At 41.1% G+C, this 26,701-nt stretch overlaps 1 protein-coding gene across 3 annotated transcripts in view; it reads left to right on the top strand.

Moving 5' to 3' along the window:
* The window catches only part of BEGAIN (brain enriched guanylate kinase associated), a 526,866-nt gene extending 500,419 nt beyond the window's left edge, over window positions 1-26,447 (top strand). Inside the window, exons 8-10 of one of the 3 annotated variants that reach the window (XM_084632030.1) lie at window positions 17,577-17,684; window positions 21,478-21,561; window positions 24,429-26,447. In XM_084632030.1, the coding sequence (XP_084488156.1) occupies window positions 17,577-17,684; window positions 21,478-21,561; window positions 24,429-25,802 (1,566 nt within the window). In that variant the 3' untranslated portion in view covers window positions 25,803-26,447. The remainder of the gene's footprint in view (window positions 1-17,576; window positions 17,685-21,477; window positions 21,562-24,428) is intronic. The other 2 variants (XM_084632028.1, XM_084632029.1) reach the window with 2 other exon arrangements.
* The last annotated feature ends 254 nt before the right edge of the window (window positions 26,448-26,701 follow it).

Raw genomic sequence — 26,701 nt, 5'->3', positions numbered from 1 at the left:
TACCATCCCCCAGTGCTGGAAGCTTAGGAAAGCCTACCGGCTCCAGATTCTCTAGCATGGTCTTTGTGCCTCATGTTTCCCATGAATGTCTCCCAAAAAACTGCTTGACCTCTGGTCAGAGGGAGTCTTTAACTCTTTATTGTCCTTATCTTTTGGTTCCCAGTCTCAGCAAAATAAGCTCTGTAAGGTGGCTGGAGCCAAAGAAGTAGAGTCTTCACAGTTAATAGCTCAGGCTTTTCTCTCTTAACCCTTGAAGTGGTTACTGGGAGGTATTTTATCTGTAGCCATTAGTTGCCAACTGCCTGCATTAAACTAAACCAAAAAATGCATACAGTAAACATCCCAATGACCCCATATAGCCATACAGTTACTATCCCAATAGTAAAGTCATATATCATGTTCATAAAACATTACAGAGCAGCTCTCTCTAGGTCCTTCACAGTCTCCATGATTTTAATGGGAAACATGCTAAAAATGTACACACAGTTTTTAAAATGTTGCCTTTAGGGAACAGTTCTTCTGTCAGAGCTTCGTTCTTTCTTAATAGTGAAGGCCAAAAAAAGAATCCCACTTACATTCCCCATCAAGTAAGTGATACTAGTTCTGCCAGCATGTGCAGGTTGCAGGGTACATATTACATGAAGGCGACATGGACTATACTTTTTGTCAAAGCTTGTGTATCTCTCTCCCCTGGAAAGAACTACATCTGCTTAGTGCTTTTTGTGGCTATTAGCAGGAATGCTGTTGATTTGCCTCAGTGGTCATTATGTGTATTATGTAGCATGCAGAGGCATCAACAACCACAAGGAAAATGAGTAAAGACACACTTGTATTGCTACAAGTTATATTGAGTTTAAGCAAGGGAGGATCCCCATAGAAGGGCTAACCTTAAAATCATTGAGTGACTCTCCCATTGTCCTAATGAATTAGGTTAGTGAGTCAGTACAGTGATTTTTAGTTCTTCCTTCTCGGTAGCTACAGAAAATTGTACTTATTCAGGATATGTAAACTGAACAAAGAAACTTCAAAACAGTGTTTAAAATTCCCTGAAAATGTTTCAAAAGCTCTATTAATATGAGTTGGGCAGCTGTGTAATCCCCATGGCTGCCATTTTTATGATAATAGCAACAGGAAGTACACTTTGATGGTGTATATCAGAGCAGGAAGATCAGAGCTAAAATCAGACACATGGAGATTAGCAGGATTTTTCTACAGCTCTTTTGGTTACCCTTGAACATCTGGTTTTCACAAGATGAACATACATACTAAAATGATATCTTTTTAAACCACAGAAAAAAATACAGAGCTTATCTAAAAAGAGCTGCTGAAAACTCCTTCTGTTCCCTTTGTCTCCCGTGTCTGATGTCCAGACTTGATAGATGTCATCAAGCTGTTTCCAGCTTTATTTCATATTCATACTTTAAATATGGGGGCCCAATTCTCAGCTGCTGTAAACTGGTGTATTTCCATTAACTTTAATTGAGCTATGTCAAATTATACGAGCGAAGGATCTTGCCAAGAATGTTTTTAAATCTATATTAGTAGGAATTATATTAGGTCCAGTTTTATATTAGATAAGGTGATCAGAAACTTTTTCATCCCAGTGCACTTTAACAATTGTTACCACCTGACAGTCTTTTCTGCACCTATAGTCTCAAAGAAAGAGGCCCAATAAGATACCAGGCCCAGAGAGTTTGGCATTTGATTAGGGGGATTTTGGATTGATTTATGTTTCCAAGTAGAAATTACATGAAACTCAATGTTTTTTTCTGGTTTCCACACCAGACAGAATACTGGCTATTTGTTTTCTTTTGAAAGTCTGAATGAAGCAGGATTTTATATGAATCTAGGGACTTGTCTACACTGGAAAATTTGCATCATGTTAGAACACAAACCTGAGAATTATGGTATGTAGCACAATATTAAACGTGATTCAGTCCCTGTCAACACTGAGTGTTCTCATGCTTAACATTGTCCTCTTAAGAATTCAGGTTAATCATGGCCATCTGAGTCCTTGTTTACACTGAATATTTGACACAGGGTTAGCTACCATGACTGCTTAAGGCTGTGGTCTAACACAATGTGATTTCCCAGTGTAGTCAATCCCTTAAAGTCTAAGCATAACTCAACGATTGCAAAACCATGCAAACAAAAAAGGAAAAAAGAGTTCACACAAATTCCTATGACCTGACTTTGCACAGACCCATAGTGAAATCTCTGCCTATTAAAATCAGTGGTAAAATATCCATTGACTTCTGTCAGGCCAGGATTTCACGCAGTGCATCTACAATATATTTTGTCTGATGTAATGTTGCTTTTATAATGTTCCTATGACTAATATATGTACTCCCAACTCTCTACTAATCCATCCCCCCGTTCAGTGAGATGTTGGCAAATGCTTCCAGGAGGTTGGCATATTTATTACAACAAATTCACAGATTTCCTTGCTCAGTCTGTATTTCAGGAAATGAAGCTATTGCTCTGTCACCTTATATCCCACTTAAAGGGCTCCTTAAATAGAATTTAAATACGAAAATAGTAACTATTCAAAGAGGAGGCTATTTTAGTTGCTACAATCACTGCACTAAAATATAATACAGAGCAGAGTGAGAAGGAGAGCCCATATTTTTCCATAAAAACAGATGGCTGGATTGAGGATGATTTCAACAAAAGGGCTGATGAGTGAACTGTGGAAATACTATAAAGATCCTTTGAATATCACATATGAAGTCCCACAGATCTCCCAAATTGATATCCCAGATTCCTCCTTCCACAGAAATTATATTGTGACATGCCCTGTGGGAGTGGCAAAAAGTTTGAATGGCCCAGGTAGTGACTGACTATGGGTGACCCTGTGCAATCCAATCCGCAATGAATGGCTGGTTCAGATGACACCAGATTAGGTCTCCTTGAAAATTGATCATAATTTCCACAAAAATATGGACATTTTGTTGTTGTTCCTTTTGAATGGTCCACTTGGAAGGGCAAGGGAATGGGAGTTAAGTGTCCCAGCTCTGCCACTGACTCGCTGTGTGGTCTGAGGGAATTCACTGAACCTCTCTGCATCACAGTTTCTGCTTCAGTAAAATGGGGATAATGGTACTTCCTCACTTTTGTCTGAGGTCTTAGGATGAAAGCACTCAGTTCTAAGTAACATTGTTATATTTATGGCTTAGTCCTACTTCCATGAAGTCAATAAGAGTTTTGCAAACAACTTCAATGAGACTAGGATCAGACCCATAGTGCATATAAAAGGGAGGGGTTATTAATGCCAGCTGACAAACAATTTCCCTTTGTTAACCAAGGGCTTGATTCTACAGACATTTGCTACCAGGCATAGTTCTTAATACTATAAATAGTCCCATTGACTGGTGGTAAATAAATTCAAGATCTGGACTTAAGGTCAAATCCAGGTCTCTAGAGGTGAAAGAACAGTAGGTTAATTTAATATACTTCATATGCTTCTGCGGACTATTTGACACCTGAAACTAGGGAGTAACTGCTGAAATTTGAAAATATTTAGGAGTGGAGGGTGGGAATGGGGCATTTAGTTATCGCCTACAAATGTACAACTACACTAAAATATTAGTGATTCATAGCCACGGAGGCAAAGTAAAACAATTCTATTGTTGTTTAACTGTGCTTCCTAAAAATTACTTAATGTTAAAAAACATAACTGAAAATTTGTTGATCCATTTTTATTATTTAATTAAAGTAATGCTGCCATTTGTAAGTCAGTGCATCTAAATATCATGCAGTAAATAGAAGCATTGCTCAGAAAGGGCCCAATACTTATGTCACACTGGTATGGCTTACCCAAGAGTGCCAATCTCAGGTCAGACTGTCAGAAAACAGGGCAGACACTCCAAACTGCTGGTATATTCTATAATTAGATTTCACCAAGCCAGTAACAAATGTGTGCTCCTGGATTACTTTATTAGTCTTACCATGGAGACACAGACAATCCCCTTAAGCTCTTCAACCCCTCTTTACTACCTGGACGAACTAGGCTTTGTGATGAAAGCTTATTAAAACCAAAAATCACCTCACATTAGGTTACTTCCAACCCCAAAGGGTCAGTCATTTTCCCCAGGTCAATAGATACTCTGGATCTGACATCAAAGAAAACGCTGACAGTCAATTTCTCTAGTAAACTAACTAAAGGTTTATTAACTAAGAAAAAGAAATGAAAGTTATTGAGAGGCTACCGCAGATAAAATACCTTAACAGGTGAGTCAAAGTTTATAAATCCACTATGATAGCAGAAATGTAGTGATCTGCTAGTTTTCCATAAGTCTCTCAGGGCTACCCAAAATAACCTTGGGGATCTCTGTCCACTTGCTCAGTATTCCACCCTGTCAGAATCCATCAGTCCAGAGATGCAGGATAATTCCCTTAAACCAGTATTTATAGTTCCTGCTCCATAATCTAGAATCTGAACAGTGTCTTTAGCCACATGGGTTTTGATGAATAGCAATTGCAGATTGAGTCTGTGAATTTCACACAACGACCCTGGCTTTGAAGTTAGTGTTCTTTTCTCTGGCATTCACAAGTAATTTATTTACAGTGATATACATAATGCAATTGCCTGCCAATACATTATAAGAGGGATAGATAAGTGAAGCAATTCGACTGTCATTCATTAGTATTCTATGAAGTTCTAACACCTGAATATACTCACATTTGGATCTAGGGTTATTTAAGTCCAGGGACATACATAATGTAATGTCTGAATGCATCGTGAGCTGTAGCTCATGAAAGCTTATGCTCAAATAAATCTGTTAGTCTCTAAGGTGCCACAAGTACTCCTTTTCTTTATACATAATGTAATGTGATGGCAATCAACAGATTTATAGATAAGTGAAGACAATGCCATTAACATTCCCTTTGAACTGATCTAACACAGGCAACCTGCTAGACATCATCACAACTTAGACCCTCACTCATATTCAGCCACAAACTTATTCCATGTATTCATCAGCCAAATTTTTCAAAAAAGGAGCCTTGTACTTAGGCTCTGAAGTCCATGCTTGTACTTAGGCTCTGAAGGCACCAAAGTGTGGGATTTTCAGAAGTGCCTAAGTGTCTTAAGAGTGCAAGACCCATTAACTTCAAAGTATAAGTAAATGTATTAGAAACTGGCCCTAAGTGAATTGATTGGTACTTACTTGCTAGAGACTGTTTTTTCACTTTCTAAACATTACTGCAAATTATTTGCACGAACAAAGTGTTTTACCCCTATTAATAATTATGCTGGAGATTTTCAAGACAAAAGGCAGTTAGGTATTTAATTCCCCTTGAAAGTCAATTAGAGTTAAGATGCTTATCTGTCATCTGCCTCTGCAAATTTCCTCCTACAAAGACTCATTCCGTGTAGTAGTTACCTAATACCATCTCTATGTGCAATATAAAAGTAATTGAGTATTAATAACACACAACAAGATTTATCAGGGTTCAACCTGTCACCCTCTGGAAAAGCCAATCATAGATTGTTATGTAGTGATGGCCAGCTCATTCTAACGTCTTACAGTCCAAACCCCAAGCTGTTTTTAAGAAAATGTTCAAATGCTTCAGAAGAAATCCACAACGATTGACCCAGTTTACCTAAGCACTAGGCTAAAGAGCAGGCTGTTGACCAGCTGCCTTTCTTCATCTCATTTTATGCCGTTAAAGTTTTAGCAAGCTTTGGACATCATCAATCACTGCTCAGTTTTGAGAGATGATAGAATGCCTGCACAAATGAGGTTTGCAACATGATCCCCTTAAGGGAACATCAAGAACAGGATTTTCATACCTGCCAAACTGAATGTGACATTTCCACAAGCAAGCCCTTTCATTTGCATCAATGAGACTGATTTCAAAGGGTCTGTGCACACCTCAAAGCTCTCCATGGATGGCAAGGAAGTCAGCAAGTGATCTTGACTCTGAGGATGACAGAACTTTATTGGAGGAATTCCTCCAACAGCTGAAATCATTGTCCTTCAAAGCACTGAAGTGAGTCTAAAAGTTAGTATCAAAGAGATAACTTTTTGGCTGACTTTGAAGGACAATAGTATGAGCCTTCACAGATCCACTGACAAGCAATTAGAGTATTAAGTAGGTCATTTTGTTCAGCTTTTGATACTCATTTATATTCTTAATCCCTTGAATTCTTTATGCCCGTTCACAGTTATGCACATGAAAAGCCAGAAGCAGATAGTCTAAATATGGTGGTCCTTATTCTAACCCACCAAACATAAATGGTTCATTAATCTGAAGACAAACCCAAACACTGTTTTGGGGTTTTTTATTTGCCATAATCATTTATGCACTGCACAGTGATGCTAGAAGCCAGATTTAATGTTCACTGGTAGTTGTGAGGTTGCCTTGCACATACTGTGAGCTGGGCTTTGACCTGAAGGTTCCTGCTTATTTATAACCTGAAGTGGTTCCAGTCCCTTTGTAGTCTAAGGTCTCTGCTGCACAATGACTGACAGTTATATGTCTATTAAGGTTTGCTTTCCATTTACATAATTAATTGGCCACTTCATATCCTATGAATAATATGGATAAGATTTTCAAAAACTCTCAAAACTGATCTATCTTTGCTCCCACTGCATAATGAGGCTAATGGTGAGTGTTTTTGAAATTCCCACCATATACTATAACAATCTATCAAACTATAACAAGGATGTGGTATGTTGTACTTCTGCCTCACAAAGTGTATTTTCATACCTATTAAGGCTCAGGGTCCAGAAATCTGGAGATTATATGCAAATGACTCAATGCCTTAATTTGAAAATTTGCATGTTTTATTATTATGCACTGCCTCATTTATGTAAGTGACAGCAAATGTCCTAGATAGCAGAATTTAAGTCTGACATGGCTGCGCCATGAAACAAGCTTTAGAGACACAGGAAATGTGGTGTTCCTGGTTGACTCTGCAATCTCTTTGGGTTGGTGCCCTGATAACTCAGGCTGCTCTTTGAGACTCTGCCCTTGATTGTTCCTTGTCCTGCACTGGGTGGAGGACTGCAGTCAGATTGCTAGCCCTTGTACTGCCTGCTGCTTGCTCTGGGTTGGAAGGGGGATCTGGCTGCATCCTGTCATCTGCCGAGGATGCTCTGGCTGGGCTGCCAGATTCTAAGAGGGTCAAGTTCTGGCTGCTTCTTGCCCCTTGATTTCTGGTGATGAGGGCTCTGGCTCCCCTGCCTGCTATCCCTTGGGTGGGGTGAGTCTCTGGTTGCTGACTCATCGTTACTGGTCATAGGTTCCCCATGGCCAGAACACTGTCCGATGCTGCTCCAGGCATAGCTCTGAGTCTATGGCCATGGGTGATTTGGGAGACTATGATTTAGAACCCTCTCGGTTGGGGTCTCAGGCTGTAACCATAGAAATCCTGCCTAGAGCAACCCCTTACCTAGGGCATCTCCTCAGCTCTCCAAATCAGAAGACTGAAGCTGCTGGTCAGGAGCAGAAGAATTAAGAGCTGAGAACGGGAACCTCCAGGCCATGACAGTAGACTGACCAGCTCCATACTTGGAAGAATGATTTTTATTTATTTGGATTTTAAACTATTTTTTATTAAAAAATAAGATGCCTATCCTCGGCTCTAGGCACTTTAGCACCTTTGCTAATTATACAATGTGATGAACTCAGCCAGTCAGACACCTACAGAAACTCATTTCCACCCCTTTATTGTTAGGGAAAGCCCTTTCAAAAACCCTATGGAACAGGTGTCTTTTGCAGCATGCCAACAGGGGTACCAAATTCTCTCTATTTTGGACCAAGAAGAAGCAAGTTCCAGAGTCTCGGCACCCTCACCAAGAATGATTTGCCAGCTACCCCTTCCCTTTTTTTAATAAAAGGGATGCAATTTGAACACCCGTGCTGATGGCAGCAGTGGCATTATGGCACAGGGAGGCCATCCCTAGGCCATTTTAGGACTTTATAGGTCATAACCAACACCATAACTTCTACCCAGACACCAATAGGCAGCCAGTGCAGGTCCCAGAGCACTGGTGTCATGTTCCCAGTGAAGTGTCCCACTCAAGAAACAACCCACTGAGTTCTGCATCAGCCTGAACCTCCAAATGATTTAAAGGAATGGACCCATGAAAGTGCAGTGCAGTAGGATACTCTTGATATAACTGTGATGTGACTGGAATAACAGAGACTTGGTGGGATAACTCACATGACTGGAGCACTGTCATGGATGGGTATAAACTGTTCAGGAAGGACAGGCAGAGGAGAAAAGATGGAGGATCTGCACTGTATGTAAGAGAGCAGTATGATTGCTCAGAGCTCCAGTATGAAACTGGAGAAAAGCCTGTTGAGAGTCTTTGGGTTAGAGTAAATAACCCAAAGTTTAGAGGCGAGAGCAACAAGAGTGGTGTCGTGGTGGGCATCTTCTATAGACCACCAGGTGAGGAGGATGAGGTAAGAGAGGCTTTCTTTGGACAACTAACAGAAGTTTCCAGATCACAGGCCCTGGTTCTCATGGGGGACTTCAATCACCCTGACATCTGCTGGGAGAGCAATACAGCAATGCACAGACAATCCAGGAAGTTTCTGGAGAGTGTTTGGGACAACTTCCTGGTACAAGTGCTGGAGGAACCAACTAGGGGCCATGCTCCTCTTGACCTGCTGCTCACAAACAGGGAAGAATTGGTAGGAGAAGTAGAAGTGGGTGGCAACCTGGGTAGCAGTGACCACGAGATGGTCAAGTTCAGGATCCTGACAAAAGGAAGAAAGGAGAGCAGCAGAATACGGACCCTGGACTTCAGAAAAGCAGACTTTGGCTCCCTCAGGGAACTGATGGGCAGAGTCCCGGGAGGCTATTATGAGGGGGAAGGAGTCCAGGAGAGCTGACTGTATTTTAAAGAAGCCTTATTGAGGGCGCAGGAACAAACCATCCCGATGTGCAGAAAGAATAGCAAATATGGCAGGAGACCAGCCTGGCTTAACAGAGAAATCTTCAGTGAGCTTAAACACAAAAAGGAAGCTTACAAGAAGTGGAAATTTGGATAGATGTCTAGGGAGGAATATAAAAATATTGCTCAAACATGCAGGGATGGGGAAGGCCAAAGCACAATTGGAGTTGCAGCTAGCATGGCACGTGAACGGTAACAAGAAGGGTTTCTACAGGTATGTTAGCAACAAGAAAAAGGTCAGGGGAAGTGTGGGACCCTTAATGAATGGGGGATGCAACCTAGTGACAGATGATGTGGAAAAAGCTGAAGTACTCAATGCTTTTTTTGCCTTGGTCTTCACAGACAAGATCAGCTCCCAGACTGCTGCACTGGGCAGCACAGTATGGGGAGGTGGTGAGCAGCCCTCAGTGGTGAAAGAACAGGTTAAGGACTATTTAGAAAAGCTGAACATGCACAAGTCCATGGGGCCGGATGCAAAGCATTTGAGGGCGCTGATGGAGTTGGATAATGTGATTGCAGAGCCATTGGCCATTATCTCTGAATACTCGTGACAATCGGGGGAGGTTCCAGATGATTGGGAAAAGGCAAATATAGTGCCCATCTTTAAAAAAGGGAACTACAGACCAGTCAGCCTCACCTCTGTCCCTGGAAAAATCATGGTGCAGGTCCTCAAGGAATCCATTTTGAAGCACTGGAAGGTGATAAGGAACAGTCAACATGGATTCATCATGGGCAAGTCATGCCTGACCAACCTGATTGCCTTCTATGATGAGATAACTGGCTCTGTGGATATGGGGAAAGCAGTGGACGTGATATACCTTGACTTTAGCAAAGATTTTGATATGGTCTCCTATAGTATTCTTGCCAGCAAGTTGAAAAAGTATGGATTGGATGACTGGACTATAAGGTGGATAGATAGCTGGCTAGATCGTCGGGCTCAATGGGTAATGATCAATGGCTCAATGTCAAGTTGGCAGCCGGTATCAAGCGGAGTGCCCCAGAGGTCAGTCCTGGGGCCGGTTTTGATCAACATCTTCATTAATGATCTGGATAATGAGATGGATTGCACCCTCAGCAAGTTTGCAGATGACACTAAACTGGGGGAAGAGGTAGATACCCTGGAGGGTAGGGATTAGGGTCCAGAGTAACCTAGACAAATTGGAGGATTGGGCCAAAAGAAATCTGATGAGCTTCAACAAGGACAAGTGCAGAGTTCTGCACTTAGGATGGAAGAATCCCATGCACTGCTACAGGCTGGGGATCAACTGGCTAAGCAGCAGTTCTGCAGAAAAGGACCTGAGGGTACAGTGGACAAGAAGCTGGATATGAGTCAGCAGTGTGCCCTTGTTGCCAAGAAGGCTAATGGCATATTGAGCTGCATTAGTAGGAGCATTGCCAGCAGATCGATGAAAGTGATTATTTGCCTCTATTTGGCACTGGTGTGGCCACATCTGGAGTATTACATCCAGTTTTGGGCTCCCACTACAGAAAGGATGTGGACAAACTGGAGATTCCAGCGGAGGGCAAAGAAAATGATTAGGGGGCTGGGGCACATGACTTATGAGGATAGGCTGAGGGAACTGGACTTATTTAGTCTGCAGAAGAGAAGAGTGAGGGGGAATTTGATAGCAGCCTTCAACTACCTGAAGGGGGGTTCCAGAGAGGATGGAGCTCAGCTGTTCTCAGTGGTGGCAGATGTCAGAACAAGGAGTAATGGTCTCAAGTTGCAGTGGGGGAGATTTAGGTTGGATATTAGGAAAAACTATTTCACTAGGAAGGTGGTGAGGCACTGGAATGGGTTACCTAGGGAGGTGGTGGAATCTTTAGAGGTTTGTAACACTCAGCTTGACAATGCCCTGGCTTGGATGAGTTAGTTGGGGTGGGTCCTGCTTTGAGCATGGGGTTGGACTAGATGACCTCCTGAGGTCTCTTCCAACTCTAATCTTCTATGATTCTATGAAGGGCCTGGATACCAGTGGCAAGGTCCATGTCTGAAAGGAAAAGTCACAATCTCTTAACTAGATTCAGTGGTAAAAAGCTGATTGCGTTACTGGGGGTCTGAAATCACCACTAAGTTGCAACTTGCCGTAACAAATAGTGGACATACTCTCTCAGTCAAAGGCTTTGATAATACCTCCACCATCTCTTCCAGTGGTACCAGCATCACTTCAGTCTTGTCGGGATTGAGCTTCAATCAGCTTGTTTTTATTCATGCCCCAATCACAGCTGGATGCTGGCTGAGGCACTGAACTGCATTGTCCAAGTCAGACATGCAGGATTTGGTGTCATCAGCATACTTAAAACACCGCACCTCACACCTCTTTGCTAACCTTGACACTGTGTTGTGTTGATATTATGGACCAAATCCCCTTTTAGTGTAAACACCATTGACTTCAATAGAGCTGTGCCAACTGACACCAGCAGAGAATTTGTCCCTATCTCTCTGCCTCAGGACTGCTGACATTAATTATGTCATTTCTAATTATGAGAATCTATGAAACTTTTTTAATAAATCAGTCGCATTTGGGCAGACACCAAGGCTGGAAAATGTCAGAGTGACAAGCTATCAGTAACTAAATTAAAATGGAAACCTTTATTCAACCATATTCAGTATTATTCAATGTAGTGGAAGGTATTGCTGCCAGACCACTTTAATCTGCCAGTCCTTTTCATATGCAGCCATCGATACAGGATATAAATCCTAGTTTGTCCACAACCTTCCAACATTGGAAAATATAATGGGGCCCAATTCAGTTCTGTTGCACAGAAGTAACAACTACTGAATTCAGGGAGACTGAGAGCAAATGGAAACGCAGCTGGTTGAGAATTCATCAGCTGCAAGCGGTATTCAGTGCAATGTGTCTATAGTATACTGGGATATCTTAAAAATTAAATCTGCATACAATAGACCTTGGGTAAAATTTTCAAAAGCACCTAAGTGACTTAGGAGCCAAAGGCCAGATTTTCAAAGGTATTTAGATGCCTAAAAATGCAGATAGGCACCTACTGTGATTTTAAAAAATGCCAAAGCAGGTTAGGCACTTCACTCCCATTGATTTTCTGGTCAGATTTGCAAGTTCCACCAGATGCCTAATGCATCTTTAGACACCTAAATGTCTTTGAAAATCTAATCCTAAAGTGACTAAGAACCAGATCTGTAAAGGTACTTAGTGGGATTTACAAAAGCACCTAGGCACCATGCTTCCGTTGAGCTAGGCACCTAAATAGCTTTTAAAATCTGTCCCTTAGGAGCCTACGACTAATGAAAAGGCAGTGGGACTCAGGCTCCTACCGGCCTTAGTCTCTTTTGAAAAATAAGATGTAGGAGCTTTTTATCCTTTGGCTTTTCCACGGCATATGTACAAGCCATCACCAACACTGGCACTAGTTGCCGGTCTGACTGGCGGTCTGCTCGGCGAGGCCAAGGCCAGAATGGTCCTGGAGACTGAACTACCCTTTTTTACCCATAAATGACCATTCCAGGTCAGGGGGATGGGACAGTCATAGAATCATAGAATCATAGAATATCAGGGTTGGAAGGGACCCCAGAAGGTCATCTAGTCCAACCCCCTGCTCGAAGCAGGACCAGTTCCCAGTTAAATCATCCCAGCCAGGGCTTTGTCAAGCCTGACCTTAAAAACCTCTAAGGAAGGAGATTCTACCACCTCCCTAGGTAACGCATTCCAGTGTTTCACCACCCTCTTAGTGAAAAAGTTTTTCCTAATATCCAATCTAAACCTCCCCCACTGCAACTTGAAACCATTACTCCTCGTTCTGTCATCTGCTACCATTGAGAACAGTCTAGATCCATCCTCTTTGGAACCCCCTTTCAGGTAGTTGAAAGCAGCTATCAAATCCCCCCTCATTCTTCTCTTCTGCAGGCTAAACAATCCCAGCTCCCTCAGCCTCTCCTCATAACTCATGTGTTCCAGTCCCCTAATCATTTTTGTTGCCCTTCGCTGGACTCTCTCCAATTTATCCACATCCTTCTTGAAGTGTGGGCCCAAAACTGGACACAATACTCCAGATGAGGCCTCACCAATGTCGAATAGAGGGGAACGATCACGTCCCTCGATCTGCTCGCTATGCCCCTACTTATACATCCCAAAATGCCATTGGCCTTCTTGGCAACAAGGGCACACTGCTGACTCATATCCAGCTTCTCGTCCACTGTCACCCCTACGTCCTTTTCCGCAGAACTGCTGCCTAGCCATTCGGTCCCTAGTCTGTAGCTGTGCATTGGGTTCTTCCGAAGAAGAAGTCTGAAGAAGCCGACACAATCTGGAGACTCTTGGACTCTCGTTGCCTGTCCTGTCCCTGTTTGTTGATAAGAAGGGAGCTTCAGTCAGCCTGACATTTTTTAAAACAAGAACCAAGTTCCCTTTGATGATTTTAGAATGTGCTTTTCTTTGAAGCGCTGCTTAGTATGTAAAGTTCGCCACTCTCTGCTTTTATAAGCTCTTTTTATGGTAGCCACCTGCTCCACAACCAGATAATTAACCTTGCTATTTGTTCGGTGCCCTCAGGACACCTAACTCCCACTGCTGTCAATTATCAGACAACGCGGAGCCTGTAGTGATGGAAGCCTTTTCCTTTTCCTTTTACTCTGTTTCAGAGTAACAGCCGTGTTAGTCTGTATTTGCAAAAAGAAAAGGAGTACTTGTGGCACCTTAGAGACTAACCAATTTATTTGAGCATGAGCTTTCGTGAGCTACAGCTCACTTCATCGGATGCATACTGTGGAAAGTGTAGAAGATCTTTTTATATACACACAAAGCATGAAAAAATACCTCCTCCCACCCCACTCTCCTGCTGGTAATAGCTTAGCTAAAGTGATCACTCTCCTTACAATGTGTATGATAATCAAGTTGGGCCATTTCCAGCACAAATCCAGGTTTTCTCACTCCCCCCCCCTCCCCACCACACACACACACAAACCCACTGTCCTGCTAGTAATAGCTTATCTAAAGTGACCATTCTCCTTACAATGTGTATGATAATCAAGGTGGGCCATTTCCAGCACAAATCCAGGGTTTAACAAGAACGTCTGAGGGGGTAAGGGGGTAGGAAAAAACAAGGGGAAATAGGTTACCTTGCATAATGACTTAGCCATTCCCAGTCTCTATTCAAGCTTTAGTTAATTATATCCAATTTGCAAATGAATTCCAATTCAACAGTTTCTTGCTGGAGTCTGGATTTGAAGTTTTTTTGTTGTAATATAGCAACTTTCATGTCTGAAATCGTGTGACCAGAGAGATTGAAGTGTTCTCCGACTGGTTTATGAATGTTATAATTCTTGACATCTGATTTGTGTCCATTTATTCTTTTATGTAGAGACTGTCCAGTTTGACCAATGTACATGGCAGAGGGGCATTGCTGGCACATGATGGCATATATCACATTGGTGGATGTGCAGGTGAACGAGCCTCTGATAGTGTGGCTGATGTTATTAGGCCCTGTGATGGTGTCCCCTGAATAGATATGTGGGCACAGTTGGCAACGGGCTTTGTTGCAAGGATAGGTTCCTGGGTTAGTGGTTCTGTTGTGTGGTATGTGGTTGCTGGTGAGTATTTGCTTCAGATTGTGGGGGCTGTCTGTAGGCAAGGACTGGCCTGTCTCCCAAGATTTGTGAGAGTGTTGGGTCATCCTTCAGGATAGGTTGTAGAAAATCTTAATAATGCGTTGGAGGGGTTTTAGTTGGGGGCTGAAGGTGACGGCTAGTGGCGTTCTGTTATTTTCTTTGTTAGGCCTGTCCTGTAGTAGGAGACTTCTGGGAACTCTTCTGGCTCTATCAATCTGTTTCTTCACTTCCGCAGGTGGGTATTGTAGTTGTAAGAATGCTTGATAGAGATCTTGTAGGTGTTTCTCTCTGTCTGAGGGGTTGGAGGAAATGCGGTTGTATCGCAGAGCTTGGCTGTAGACGATGAATCGTGTGGTGTGGTCAGGGTGAAAGCTGGAGGCATGTAGGTAGGAATAGCGGTCAGTAGGTTTCCGGTATAGAGTGGTGTTTGTGACCATCGTTTATTAGCACTGTAGTGTCCAGCAAGTGGATCTCTTGTGTGGACTGGACCAGGCTGAGGTTGATGGTGGGATGGAAATTGTTGAAATCATGGTGGAATTCCTCAAGGGCTTCTTTTCCATGGGTCCAGATGATGAAGATGTCATCAATGAAGTGCAAGTAGAGTAGGGGCGTTAGGGGACGAGAGCTGAGGAAGCGTTGTTCTAAATCAGCCATAAAAATGTTGGCATACTGTGGAGCCATGCGGGTACCCATAGCAGTGCCGCTGATCTGAAGGTATACATTGTTCCCAAATGTAAAATAGTTATGGGTAAGGACAAAGTCACAAAGTTCAGCCACCAGGTTAGCCGTGACATTATCGGGGATAGTGTTCTTGACGGCTTGTAGTCCATCTTTGTGTGGAATGTTGGTGTAGAGGGCTTCTACATCCATAGTGGCCAGGATGGTGTTATCAGGAAGATCACTGATGGATTGTAATTTCCTCAGGAAGTCAGTGGTGTCTCGAAGATAGCTGGGAGTGCTGGTAGCGTAGGGCCTGAGGAGGGAGTCTACATAGCCAGACAATCCTGCTGTCAGGGTGCCAATGCCTGAGATGATGGGGCACCCAGGATTTCCAGGTTTATGGATCTTGGGTAGTAGATAGAATATCCCAGGTCGGGGTTCCAGGGGTGTGTCTGTGCGGATTTGATTTGTGTGGGGGGGGGGGAGAGGGGGTGAGAAAACCTAGATTTGTGCTGGAAATGGCCCAACTTGATTATCATACACATTGTAAGGAGAGTGATCACTTTAGATAAGCTATTACCAGCAGGAGAGTGGGGTGGAAGGAGGTATTTTTTCATGCTGTGTGTGTATATAAAAAGATCTTGTACACTTTCCACAGTATGCATCCAATGAAGTGAGCTGTAGCTCACGAAAGCTTATGCTCAAATAAATTGGTTAGTCTCTAAGGTGCCACAAGTACTCCTTTTCTTTTTTCCTTGACTCTGTCACACTGACACACACGGCACTTGGGAAATTTAACTATCTAATACAGTTTGCCTGTTGGAGAAAATCCTTCACAACTTTTTAAAAGAAATCTAGAGTGAAAAGTCAGGTCCTGGACCCATGGCTAGAGTGAGGAGTCAAAGCAGAAAAGAAGTAGGTCAATGGTTAACTTGCTTGGTATTCTGATTTGCTGTGTGGCTTTTTAAAAAAGATCTTACTAGATAATTGCTGTGAGCAGTATTTTGGTGAAGGAGCAGTTTCCCCAACCCAACATCTCAGGTTTGTCTTGCATGTTTCTCCCAGGCAGCTATGCTGAAGGGATCACAACAAAAGAGCTAACTTCCTGTGATTGGAATCTCTCACCCCACCACTTCAAGAGCCTAACCTAGCAGTCCTTACACAGGCGAAGCTCACTTTGAAGTCAGTTTTGTCTGAGTTAGAGTCTGATCCATAGTCTATTGAAGTCAAGGGAAAGTCTCCCAGCCCAGCTCCACAGACTTGTGCTAACAGGACTCAGTCCAGTGAGCTAAAAATAGGTGTGTAGCTGTTGTGGCTCGGGCTGGAGTTTGGGCTCTGAAGTCTGGAGGCGGGGAGGGAGAGGGAGGATGTGCTTCAGAGCCCAAGCTGCAGTGTCAAAGCACCATCTGTACAGCTATTTTTGCACACTAGTGCAAGCCCCGTTAGCACAAGTCTGTGGGCCCGGGCTGGAAGGCTCACTCCTGATGCAGTGAAGACATACCTATATTGCCTTGAGTGGGCTTTGACTCAGAGCCTTAGTGAGGAAGGACGAAAGGCCCACTGGACTGGGACTCAGAAATCTGAGTTCACAGTTACCATCTCTGCCACAGAATCTATGTGGCTTTGGGCAAGTCACTTAATCTGTGTGCCCCATCTATAGAATTAAGATAGTATTTTTATTCTACATAGTAGAAGAAATGCTGAAGTATTAAGAGGTGACACAATAGGTTACGGGCCAGTTACACCTCATCTTTTGTGCTGATTTGTTTTCAATCACAAAATGTTGCTATAAACATCATGGGTATCCTTGCAATGTGATCAGCCCAGTGAGCAGAAAAGAAAGTGGGGAGAAAAAAGTTCCCATCATTTCAAATTTTTTTCTCTTACTCCAGATGTTCCACTCTCCGCTCATCAGGTAAACCACTCACCTTGGAAATGAACTTTAGAAACAAACAACCTGATCTGTCTATCTCTGGGACCTCCCAGAAAAGTAAATGGTCCTGTTATTTTCTGTGACTATTTGCTCCTCCTGCTTGGTGAAGATGGAAGAAAATGGTGTGATTGGAACATTTTTTTTGGAGAATTTGTTAGCGTGAAAGCCAGGGTTGATCCACCTCTCCAGGTTGGAAACCCAAGTGCAACCTATGGATAGTAGAGGATGATCAATCCAGATAGTCTTTCATTTGCAATTTATTTCCCATTGTCTAAATTTTTTTTTCTGAATACATTTGGCCTTCATATTTACACAGCAGATCACCTAGTGTGCTGAGTGAAAGTAGCAGCTTATCTGGCAGCCAGTAGGGAACATACTTGGTTTATGCTGTGCATCCCTCTGGCTTTGAAAATGGCGTCATGCTATGAGTATTTTTCAGGAATTATATCACAGGGGGAAAAATACTGACCAATCCATTTTTTATACACAGGGTCAACATTACGAAGAGGAAAAAAGGGCTTTAAGCCATGAAATAATAGCGCTCAATAATCATTTAATAGAAGCCAAGGTGACAATAGATAAGTTATCAGAAGATAATGTAAGTATTTAATTATGGATACGTCTCAAGATTATGTGTGAAAGTGAATTAGGCAATACATTTTATATGTAATTATAGAATCATTACCTATTATTTACAGTAAATGTGACTTGTCAATTCTAGGATCAGAAACATTACTATGTTTGGAATTTCTTTCACTGTATAATTTTAGCTTTTCTTACAATTCAGTTACTGTGTTGGTGTGACTGTTCCTTCAGGTTTTTCCTCTATGCAAAAAATTATAAGGATTTAGGGACACTAAATTTAAACAAAGCTATAATGCAGCTTTCTAAATACTTTTAAAAGGTGTTATTCTGCTATTGGGTTTTATGTAAGATTCAGCGGAGGTCACTGGGCAGACTGATGGAAGCATATGTCCCTTGGTACTGTATGGTGAAGGTCCTGCATTGCACATGAGCATCAAAGAGAATTCTACAGATGATTATGGTCTCGATATATGGCCCTAAATGTTGCTACCTTTCATTTGATCTTTTCATCTCACAAAAGGGATCAGATCAGCCAATCCTTACTCATTGGAATGGGACTCCTAGCATTAGTAAGCGCTGTTCGCACAAGGAATGGTTGCAGGACTGACCCACCTTAGACCCAGAATTTAGGTTTTCCCCTGCTAGCTCATGGTGTAGTGTTGTACCTATCTCTGTATGAAATGAAACATGAAATGTCCTTTGCAACTGTCATGCATCTCATTAAATATTGCTGAAAATTATCATGCATTTTGAAACTGGCAAACAAGCTCATGAAATTGTTCTCCTGTACAAACTTCAAAGTATCTGGCAGAGACAGACAGATTGCATGTGTTTAGTTCATTATAATCCCACTCCCCAGATGGAGATATTAAAAAAAATACTTATACTAGAGAAGGCATTCTAGTCTTTTTAGGACATTCTTGTATGGTCCCATATGTGTACTTATGAACCCTTAGTCATATTTGAGAGTATCTTATTCCACAAATAGCCCCATTAAGTTTAATAGGAGCACTCATACAAGTAACATCTTACTAATGGGAGCAAGGAGTTCAAAATGTGGCCCTTAATTTGTACCGCAATAAGGGTATCAGAAAAATGGAATACATTTGTTATTCCCACTATTCTAATACCTGTAACTAAAAGAACCCTGTAAGTGCAATAGGCTTAATTCTGGTTACAAGTATAGTGATGTAAATATGGTGTAATTCCACTGAAGTCAATGGAATTTTTCCAGATTTACACTGGTATAAATGAAATTGGGTAAACATCTGCCCACAGTTATACCCCTGCAACTCCACTGACATCCATGGGATTGCATGAGAGCAGGATTTGATCCCACATGTGAACCAATTGCAGTTTTCAATTGTGGTGATTTAAAAATAGTCATATTGGATTGAACTAGAATATGGAGCATCCTCCAAGAAGCTGTTGTTGTTGTTATCACTATTATTATTCAGTATTTGTATTATATCAGAGCCTATAGGCCCCAGACAAGACTGAGGCCTGTACTCATCTCCTCATACCTGAGGAGTCACGTTGGGCAAAATCCTGCCCTCTGATAATGGAGCTGCATTGGTGAACCTCAGGGATGAATTTGGTCCAGTGTACTGTGCTCAAGAACTACCACATAGATCTTCCATATTATACATAATTGTTAACTAGAGAAGCTGTTGAGCACCTTATGAGACAAAGAGCATATCCTTGCCCTGCTGACATTTCTTAAATGGATGATATTTCCCCCCACACTATGGGGATCACTAGTGAACAATACCTTAAATTCAGAAAATATGTGATGGAATATGAGACACCCTCCGATGCCACTTATTGATTATTGCTCTACTTGCTGCACTCTTGGCTTGTTCGCATCCAGATTAATATTGTGTTCAAAGAGATGATTGATCCCAGTCAGATAGTGTATCCCATCATGCTGGGGATAAGGTACATCCACTACATTCAACTAATGCAATTTTCTACATACATTCTTCATACATTTTTTTTGAAGATGTTTAATATAAAAAAAAGTCTCAAAAATGTGTTCTACACTTTCTATGGCCATGTCTTCATAGACAGTAAAGCAGCCAGTCTTGAAATAAGGGATGAGACATAGGAATGATTTAATTCTTGAGTGCCAAATTGTGCCATTAGGAATCTAAAGTAGCTGTCTTTGGTTTTATATTGTGCAGCAATATGCTGGAAGTATGATACGTACGTAAAATTTGCCAGAACCATATGCACATGCAACAGAGATTTTGTTTTTAAATTAAATGTTTGGATTCCTACTGTTTGCATCTGTTTTCCAGAGTCAGGGTCTGAGTCACTAACATCCAATTAAAAACAGAATTACCTGGTAACTGTTGTTTACTCATATATATATATATATATATATATATATATATATATATATTGAGGTAGAAAGTGAGAGGTATATAGAAAGCCAAATAAAATAAAATAAAATAAAGCATCATAGTTTGCAAATATTGTTTAAGGGCATTTGAGTCTGCCAATGTAGATCCAACAGGACCAAAGAAAATCTACTTTGGCTTTTCCCACATTCATAGCAAGGTGATCCCAGGAGCTTCTTGTGGAACTGATTCTGCATATTAGCTATATTTTCTCAAAAGAGGTATTCAGAAAAGAGACTTTTCCCCCTTGTTCTTTTATAGAAAATTGACGTTTTTTTAAGAGAATAAATAAAAAGGAGAAGTCTGCGTGCAATGAAATTACAGAATTAGCACCCAGAAAAACAAATGAAGCTGTTTTAGTCACAAATATGTTTTCTCTCTAAACATTATAAAATGTTTACAAGTTTTACATGGCCTGGCGTCTGTAGGGTTCTTAATCCTTTCTGTGACACATCTTTGCACAACTATAAGGCTTACTTCTGAAAATAAGCTTCATCAGTAATCACACCTTAACAGAGTGGAACATTGCATAGGTTGTATATCAGTGGCCCTATAGATGCTGCATCAGAGGATAGTCGTGTGCTAAAATAGTACAAAGCAAGACTGAATATGGAGTTAAGCACAGATTTCTGTTCTGGATTCCCCCACTAAACAGGCTGAACGAGCCAATCAGCACAGAAAGAACATAACTAACCCATTTATTTCTCCTCAGTGTGAAATCCTCTTGCTACTTCCTGGTTCATTAAATGTAGTGCAGAATGCAACGAAATTGCAAATATCTTAAGTCTCATTGCAAGCCATAGTATTTGATGTCACCAAATGAGGCATTTTGGGATATCTTTAGTGAACCAGGAAGTACCAAGGGGAATTCACACAAGGAAGAAAGAGACAACAAAAATTTTAAAAAAACGTTAAAACAATATCTATGATGAATTCCCCCCTACAACCTGATGAGACTATTCTAAGTATCTCTAAAATGGTATGTAAGTGATTTGGAGGGATATTCAGTACAGAATATTTATGCTTAGGTCAAATTTCCTTTTCATTGTAGAGTTCACCTTTATTATAGAACTCAGTCTCTCAGGCATGCTTACTATGTAATGCTGAGTTCCCCATGGTAAGTATTCACCCAATACGCTAAGTTGCAGACTAGTGTTTTTTAAGTAATACAGTTTAAAATTTCTCTTTCTGGTCCATTTTTCCCTCCAACATTTCCTTTGACAACCAGTAAAGCAACATTTCAGGAGCATGTAAGAAAAACAGAAACCTAATGAATTAGAAAAATAAAATGTGCTCTGCATTTTCCCAGGGTAAAACATACAAAGTTTGTCCAGAAATGGGAACAAGAATCAAAGCCTTAGGTTAGTTGCAAGCCATAAAAATCAGGCTTTTTTTGTTTTTTAGGAGCTCTATAGAAAGGACTGCAATTTAGCTGCTCAGCTGCTCCAGGGCAGCAAGAATTACGACAGGGCACATAAGCTTTCTGAGGTAATGTGATCAAACTTAATGAATATACAAAGAAATAATGTTTCTTGGAAAACAGAATATTCATGCGTGATCAATCCCCAAACCTGTTTGCCTTTATAGCTCTGATTTTTTTCTCCTTTAAGAAACAGAAAGGGATGTATATATCTGTCGGTTTTCTGTACAGCTGAGCAGAGGTGCTGGAACTAATGGTGCTGAAGGCACGGCAGCACCCCCTGGCTTGAAGTGGTTTCCATCATATACAGGATTTACAGTTTTGTTCAATGGCTCTCAGCACCCCCACTATACAAATTGTTCCAACACCACTTCAGCTGAGGGAATTGTTAACAAAATCCCAGCTTCAGATGAAATGGATGATATATTCTTTTCCGAAAGCGCTGGTATGGATTGGAATGGGCCTGCATTGATCTTGTGCAAAAAGAAAAATGTTAGCATAATCAAAGCGCTAAGAATGTTCAGGCCACTATAATGTAAAATGATAAAAGAAACAATGAGATCCTGCTGGCATCAAGGTGTCTTTCCATCAAGGTGTCTTTCCAGGATCAGTTTTCCCCATTAAGCTATTTCCCAGCACCTGCAACTATATTCCAAAAATCAATTTTAAAACAAGCTAATGGGAAAGGATATCTTTTTCTAAGGCAAACAGAAAACCCTCTTTGATTTCCAGAGTGTAAACTTTGGTTAAATTAGACTTATCCCTAAACTTTCCAAGCAGCAGAAGTTAGAGAAACTGACCCTTTCAAGTTGAGGCAAATGGTTTAAAAAATCATGATTAGGGCTGTATTTGTGTCATGGCATGGAACAAATCATAGCAAAACATAAGGAAAAAAATATGAACATTTAGCCACATGCCCACAACCTAAGGTGAAATCCTGGCCCCAATCACTAAAGTCAATGAGATTGTCATTGACTTCAGTGGTGACAGGATTTCACCCCAGGGTTTTAAATCATCTCATGACCTCTGAGACACTGTCGGCCTGATCCTACTCTCACTGAGATCAATGGGATTTAACAGGCACTGGATCAGGCACTTACCGGTCTATTCTTCATTCTTATGGATGGGTTTCTCAATGCAGGAGATTGGTCTTTTTCTAGACCAACTTTTGGAACGGTCTTACACTGGGCAGCACCGCCAAGATGTATGTTTGTATGGCAGACGTTATTGCTACTAACACACCAACTTCTTCTAGCAGTTTCATTAGCACAGTGCTCTCAAATTGCCTCATTTATGCAGTTCTTTGATAGACTAGCGCAAAACTAAATACTAAATGTACTCACTATTTCAATATCAGTATAATGCTGACAGATATTAAATACATCTGGTAACTGAGGCTGCCTGGTCAATAAGGACAATGATTTATTGGAACAGAGGCAGAGCTTCCAAATTCTCCAATGTCCTGATCCTGCAAATGATTGCAGCTGAGAACAATGTGGTAAGCACTGTATATGGTCCCAAGCATTTCCAGGTCTGGGCCCCACATATACCCAACACTTACTGAAAAGTATCCAGGGTGGTGTGTTGTGGTGGAGGCTTTGTTGGTTGGTTAGTTGGGTTTTTGTTTGTTTTTTCCCTCCTAGTTTCCAAAAGCTCTGTCATCTATTCAGCTGAAGAGGCAAATATTCCATTTATCACTGCAAGCATTTATTACTCAGCAACTCTGAGTATATTGTGAGGAACAATTATTTCTTTAAAAAGATGAAATAAGTGGATTCATTGCAAAACATTGAATACCTTGACAAATCCATGAACAAGCAATTTTAGATGACACAAGAATGTGAGCTGTGGTATGGCGTACCACTAACATGATATCAATACCGTTTTAGTAATTCCAGCCTCAGTGAATGATAGCCAAAAAGGGGTCAATAGTTCTTTTTTTCCTTAAAATACTTCAGGATATAAATATATAAATAATGCATAAAATAGATCAAACAGTAGTGTAATTATTGCAGTATGCTCTCACAAAAATGGCACCTATCCAGCATAGTAGTTTCACGCTAAATGATCCATTTATTTTGCAATAGTAACCACACCTTTATGGTGATTTACATGATCTTATTTTACAACTTGTTCTTTCAATCTTTGTTGCATCTGTAATTATTATTACTAATATTTCTATCTGCCAGAGTAACAGCAATATTACAGACCTTATTTCAAATGGAGGATACATGCATTAAATTAACAACATGTGAATTAACTTAAAATATCATGGAAGGTGTATAGATTAAAAAGGACGGTCATCTTACGCCAAACTAACAGGCTTGCCATTTCACATCACATCATATTTTGAATGCTTTAAGGTCTCTGGGTTAAACCAAGTATAAAAGCTCACAAGTGAAGCTGGAAAATGAGGAACCATATATTATACAATGTGGAATCATTATCCACAGTGCTCACTCTTAAAAGCTTTTTGCCATAGAGTAATAGGGATGCTTACTTCAATATTTGCAGTACTCTTTATGCTACTGTAGGAAATACAGCTATTTATTTAGTAATGATCTTATGTAATGATATAATGCAACTGGTAAGCTTTTAAGAGTGACCACTGTATAACTGATATAAAGGAGCAGAAGAATTTTATTTCTGGTATTTGGTCGTGGTTGTAAAAAAGTATGGGTGAATAGTGATGGGTGAATCTCAAAAGGTTCAGTGTTTGGGGGTCAAGTACGAATCCAAGGGCTAGATTCTTAGTTGGTATAAACTGGCACAGCTCATTGACATCAATGGAGCTACAATGATTTACACCTTGTACACACTGAAATAAATAATACTGTCTAGTCCACTCATTCACCTGTGTTCCATAAGCGCAGCTAGACACCATTAATGACTTTCTTCCTATTTTCCTTCCCCCTACCACTTCTCTATGTTACAGCTGCCATCTGACTTTCAGGAGAGAGTCAGCCTCCATCTGGAAAAGCACGGATGCAGCCTTTCTGTACCCTTGTGTCACACATCATTTGCTGACAACATACCAACTTGCGTCATCGCTAAGGTACTGGAGAAACCAGACCCAAACAGCTTGTCTTCACATTTGTCAAGTACATCTGCAAGGGATCACTCTTTTCAAGATTCTGTTGGGAAGCTTGGCCAAAGGCCCCAATATAAGTCTGACATCTACTGCAGTGACACTGCCCTTTATTGCCCTGAGGAGAGGAGGAGGGAGAGGAGACAAAGTGTTGATATGCAAGTAAAAGATGTGGGGTTTTTGAGGTCCCAGAACTCTACTGACAGCACTGTAGAAGAAGATGGCTTCCATTCTAGCTTCTCTCACGAAGCCTTCCCGGAATATGTTACCTCTTTACCAACCTCAAGCTCCTACTCCAGTTTCAGCGTTACCTCTGAGGAAAAAGAGAATGCCCAGGCCAGCACTCTGACTGCCTCCCAGCAAGCAATCTACCTGGGCAGCAGAGATGAAATGTTTGAAAGAAAGTCATGTTCTAGTTATGAACATCAGGGAAGTCCTAGGTTTGCCAAGTCGAAGTCCGTACAGCAAATGGAACTTGCTGATAACAATGAGAACTCTCCCACTTTTACTAGGACTCTGCCACCTTATGCTAATGAGCCTTTTCATTTCTCAGCCATAACGACGCAACAGGCATTGGCAACTCAGAAAATGCGTAACGACTGCATGAGCACCCATCTTTCAGAAGAAGACTTACCCGGGCGGTGGAGGCAGCTGAGCGTAGAGGACATTGGTGCATATTCTTATAGGAACGCTGGCAGACTATCACCCTGTAGCTTTTCGGAGCAGTACTACAGCAGCCCTGTAAAAAAAACAGAGAGCCGAACAAGCCCCATCTATGCTGGTTACAAAGGAGATAGCTTCTCAGAGGGAGAAGATATCTGTCCAAATAGACTTGTGGATTCTTGCTTCCTCAGAACAGACAGTGGCCTGAACATTGACATCTGCACTAGCTGTAAACAGGACAAGTTGCCCACTTACAAAACAAAAGAACCAAGAGACCCAAAAAATGACAGGATCACAATGCAGTTGTGCAGTAGCAAAAATATCGAGAGTAGCCCCGTGTTGAAAAGAGAATACGTTGATGTAAGCCCAAACAGCTCAGCAGAATCCCTCAATCAGAGTTCAATGGAGGCTTCAGAGATCCATCAGTCTTCCAAGGAGCAAGGAAGCCATTCAGGTCTTCACAGCAAACAGCAGCAGTTTCAACGGACTGGGAGTACGGGTTTGAGTCGGAAGGACAGTCTTACAAAAGCACAGTTATATGGAACCCTTCTAAATTAAATAGCTTCCAAAACTGCAATAAGAAAAAAACAAACAACGTTTGACATTTCTTTTGAATGACAGGGTTCTAAGAAACAGGATTATTATAAAGTATATATTCAAAATGGTACTGTATGTTTAAAACAACAATCTGTACAAAACCATTGCACAGCATTTTTCACACAACATCCTTTCCCCCTGGAAGATCATCCTTTCCCCCCTTTTATAAACCTGAAATATTTTTATAATCAAAATGGTATTTATTAGATTATCCTTAATCTAAGCTATTTGAGCAGCAACCTTTTTCCTTCAAGCAGGTTTCTTATTTATTTTTGTGCATGAGGCCATCAGTGCCTGTACTCTTGGAGGAAGAGGGTAAAATCATCCTTGTGATGACAAAAGTCAAACCCACTCGATAAGATACCATCAACTCTGTGTCAAGTGAAGCTGAAGTGTATGAAAATGGTGAATTTAAAGAAGTATATTTTTAAATGAGAACAGAAATGAACCCTAAGTTCTTTCATACAAATGTATTTGAGTGAAAAATGTACACACAAAATAATACAGTTATTTTCTTCTTTTATTCCATTGTGTTTCTGCTTTCCTACTTTCCCTTGTATACTACCTCAAAGTAATTGAGGGTTTCTTGGTCACATATTTTCTGTAGGCTTGCATTTATATTGTCTAAAATGCATGAAGTGTCATAATTAGTACTGTATTTTGCATTACTTAATAAAAGACACCAGTGGAAATATTTTGATTTTGTCCTCTTTAAAATATATCCTGGGGGATGCAATTATTCACAGTTGTTCTCTGTGGGATCAATCCTGAAAGGGGTTCCCCACTAAATTCAGTGGGAGTTGAGGGCACCCAGCACCCTGCTGGGGTTACTCAATACCTTAAAGTATCAGAGAATCAGG

The sequence above is a fragment of the Lepidochelys olivacea genome (genome assembly GCF_965140295.1).
Source record: "Lepidochelys olivacea isolate rLepOli2 genome assembly, chromosome: 6".
Lineage (NCBI taxonomy): Eukaryota > Metazoa > Chordata > Testudines > Cheloniidae > Lepidochelys > Lepidochelys olivacea.
Note: the sequence above shows the minus strand (reverse complement) of the source record. Positions and strands in the feature narration are given on the sequence as shown.